The sequence below is a fragment of the Penaeus vannamei genome, chromosome 11 (genome assembly GCF_042767895.1).
Source record: "Penaeus vannamei isolate JL-2024 chromosome 11, ASM4276789v1, whole genome shotgun sequence".
Taxonomy (NCBI): Eukaryota; Metazoa; Arthropoda; class Malacostraca; order Decapoda; family Penaeidae; genus Penaeus; species Penaeus vannamei.
Genome location: NC_091559.1, coordinates 41,073,788 through 41,077,354, shown reverse-complemented (window position 1 = coordinate 41,077,354; position 3,567 = coordinate 41,073,788). Strand labels below are relative to the sequence as shown.

General features: G+C 44.4%; 1 protein-coding gene across 3 annotated transcripts in view; it reads right to left on the bottom strand.

Annotated features, from left to right (window-relative positions):
- Window positions 1–345: 345 nt before the first annotated feature.
- The window catches only part of LOC113827385 (uncharacterized), a 19,916-nt gene continuing 16,694 nt past the window's right edge, over window positions 346–3,567 (bottom strand). For all 3 annotated transcript variants that reach the window (XM_070127302.1, XM_070127300.1, XM_070127301.1), the window contains exons 3-5: window positions 3,282–3,302; window positions 1,171–1,971; window positions 346–998 (exon numbers count right to left, since the gene is read on the bottom strand). In XM_070127302.1, the coding sequence (XP_069983403.1) occupies window positions 465–998; window positions 1,171–1,971; window positions 3,282–3,302 (1,356 nt within the window). In that variant the 3' untranslated portion in view covers window positions 346–464. The remainder of the gene's footprint in view (window positions 999–1,170; window positions 1,972–3,281; window positions 3,303–3,567) is intronic.

Here is a 3,567-nt window from a genome sequence, read left to right as displayed (position 1 = left end):
TTCTTTTACTGATGTAACTCAAAGAACAGTCTTACTCCCAAACCATAGTAGTGCATTAGAGGCTGATCAATTCTTAGCATTGATTAATTGTATTCATATAAGAATTAGATTAAAGTAATAGGTCTAATATCGTAATTTAACAAGGGCATGCAAGTTATACAAAAGTCATGTCCTGGCACATCGACTAAGTAGCATATTGGGAACACAAGTTTTTGGTACACTAAAGCCTATGTTGAGACGACACTGTACTACCTTTTTAATATCACTAGTTGTAATTCATGCATTAACTCTACAAGGTTTAATGATAAGCATAGGCTTTATAAAAGTGGTATAATCAAAACACTGTTATGGAGAGGTATTTATATCAAAATGCTAATATCAGGTCCATAATGATTACAAAGTATGTTTTCCTAGTGAGGACTGCAGTCGTTAAACAAACCATAGGAAAAAGCTAATGCTAATATCTAGCTGGAGCGCGAGAGATCTGGAATGACGACGCCGACTTCCTGCATCGTGACCGCGCGGACCGGCTTGTGCTTGACCGTCTTCATCACGACGTCCCAGCCGCCCACCACCTCGCCGAAGGGGCAGGCGAAGTTCCTCTGCGGGTTCTCGATGGTGCAGATGTCGAAGCAGGCGTCTCTGTCGGGCCTTCCGCTCCCGGCGCCCACCACGAGGCCCAGCTTTTGGGGCTTCTTGAACTTCCCGTCCCATTCCAGGTTCTCGACGACGCCTTTCGCGCTGGTTCCTCCGTCGGGCGTCGGGTAGAGCCCCGCGTGGAGGCACTCTCCAGGGATGCCCCTCGCGAACACCTCCTGGAACTTGGCTCCCCTGTACGACGGCCCGTGGGTGCCGGTGCACATCGCCAGGAAGTTTTGGGCGCGGCGGAGGTGTCCCCAAAGGCGAATGTAGATCCGGCCGAGGCGCTGCTCTCCCGCTGTCAGCTCCATGAACACCTCGGGGTTGTCCTGCGAAATCAGGGCCTGCAGCACTGACAGCTGTTGGGGGGAAAGTGACAGATGAGCCGAAAGGCTTAATATTACGGGAGAGATAGAGGTAGAGGTAGAAAGAGATGTAGAGGTAGAGATAAAGATAGAGATAGAAAGGTAGAGGTAGAAGAGAGAGAGGTGTATATAGACACAAACGAATAATTAAGAATGCGACCCCTGCCTTAATCATGAAGTGTGCATCCTCCATGTGATTCCCGAGAGCATACAAGTGCAGCCGCTTGTCCTCCCACTTGAGTTCCCCCTTCCGGCCATCCTCAGCGTATGCACAGCACTTCAGCGGCCACAGCGAGGGCTCCAGTAGCGCCGTCTCCAGTCCCTTGTTGTTATTGTTGTTGTTTGTGGTGTGGTCGTTCGTAGTTGTATAAGTGATTTTGTCGGTGCTCTTTGTCTCCTGTCGAAGGCTGCTCCTCGTGCGCGTCCTCGGGGTGCCGGTGGTGCTGTCTCCGGCCGCGTTGGTTCTCCTTCTGAGAGTGTTGTTGGGACTGCTGTTGGTGCTGTCTTGGCCCTGCTGCTTCTGGCTGTTCCTGGTCCTTCGATGGCGGTTGGCGCTGGCCTTACCCTCAGCATCCGTGTCCTCGGGGGCGCTCTTAAAACTGCCGAGGATGGTCTTCATGCGAGCGAGGTATCCCAAGACGGAACTGACGTCGGCGGTCTTCTTGGTGTCGCCCATCATGACCTTGACGTCCTCAGCGGAGTTCGTGGTGAGGGAGCTCTCCTCGCACGTCCTCAGGAGCTGGAGGGAGCACTTCTTCACCTTCTGGATAATCTTCTTCTTTTCGTCGACTACCGACTGAAGGATGAGGTTCCCTTGTTCTTGGATCTCCATCTTCTTCTCCTGCAGAAGGAGCCTCGTCCTCACCACGTCGTGGTCCTTCTTGACGGGACACGACCCGCACAACGGCGCCTGGCAGTCGCGGCACCAGAACTCCAGCACTTCGCCGTGGTTCTCGCAGATGCCGAACTGGAAAACCAAGTGTAGCCATTTAACACCATCACTATGCATGAGGACAGTATCAGTCATCAGCTTTAGGGAGTCAAAATCATGATCACAGGAGTTCGGATATCGGTACATCTCATGGGGGATGAATGTTGGCTTCGTCATCATGAGAGGCTTGAGAGTAATCACACATGGGGAAGACTTAGGCCTCAACATGACCAAGGGAAGGGCGGTCACCATCACTGGAAGTTATGAAGGTTGTTAGAGTTGATATTAATCCAAACGTTGCAGGATCTGTGCAGTTTAGGCAGCCGATGTGGATACGATTATATGCAATTTTAGGGATTTCCACTCGCCACTCACATACCCCTGAGATGACGCTTAGTCGCAACAACTGTACTTCATGGATGGGGTAAATTCAGATTTTAAATCTACGTTCGTCATCTTCACATGTTTAAATCATGGAGATCTTTCAGTAATGGCAAAGTGGCCAAAATCACACTGAAAGCACTCTAAAATGAAGCCTAATTTTTGCCTAGGTCTACACATGAAAGGCTGAATTTGCTATGCAACTCCTGACAGCGTCACAAAATTACCTTTTCCTGTCTCTATGCTACGATATAGATGCATAAAGATTATCTAAAACTAATAGAATTTATGATCTTCGGCGACTGCATTTCACATAAAGGTTTAAATCGATTGTCTGTATAATGCAGCGTATTGATACTTGAAGCAATGTGTGGTTACGTACAGAATACAGTAAACTGTGTATATATATATGATTAAACGGCTGTGATTGTAATTCTAAAAGTAACGGAAACTAATGTATATTTTGCAGATACCTTTCTAAACGGCTAATACCAATGGAAAGCAAGGATTAAAAGAGTAAAGGATTATATGCATACATACATACATACATACATACATATATATATATATATATATATATATATATATATATATATATATATATATATATATATATATACATATATATATATATATATATATATATATGTATATATGAATATATGTACATATACATATACATATACATATATATATATATATACATATATATATATGTACATATATATATATATATATATATATATATATATATATATATATAAACTTATGTGTGTGTGGGTGTGTATATAAATACATACACAATATATATGTGTGTGTATATGAATGTACATGCATACATACATACATACATACACATATATTCATATACATATATATACACACACACACATACATACATATACTGAAAAGGGGAAAGTGAGAAAGCAAACACACCGGCACACTCAGGCAAGGATTTAACCTACCAGTCTGCTACGGGGAATTCCCTGCGTAAAGAAAAACGAGGCAATTTAGTCAAACAATCGTATATCTATGAGGGACCGAAAGGGAGGGCCTTTGTGGCGACGTGCGGAGAGAGGAATGAGGGGGGGGGGGCGGTCGGGCATCATTAAAGTGCATTTCGTGTTAGAAAAAGAAAAAGTCAAGTCACAAAGGAAAATAAAAGTTGCTTAGATTAGGTTGGAGAAATGTTGCAAAGAGAAGGAGAAGTTTGTTTTGGTTGGTTGGTGTGTATTTTTTTTTTTCTTGGTT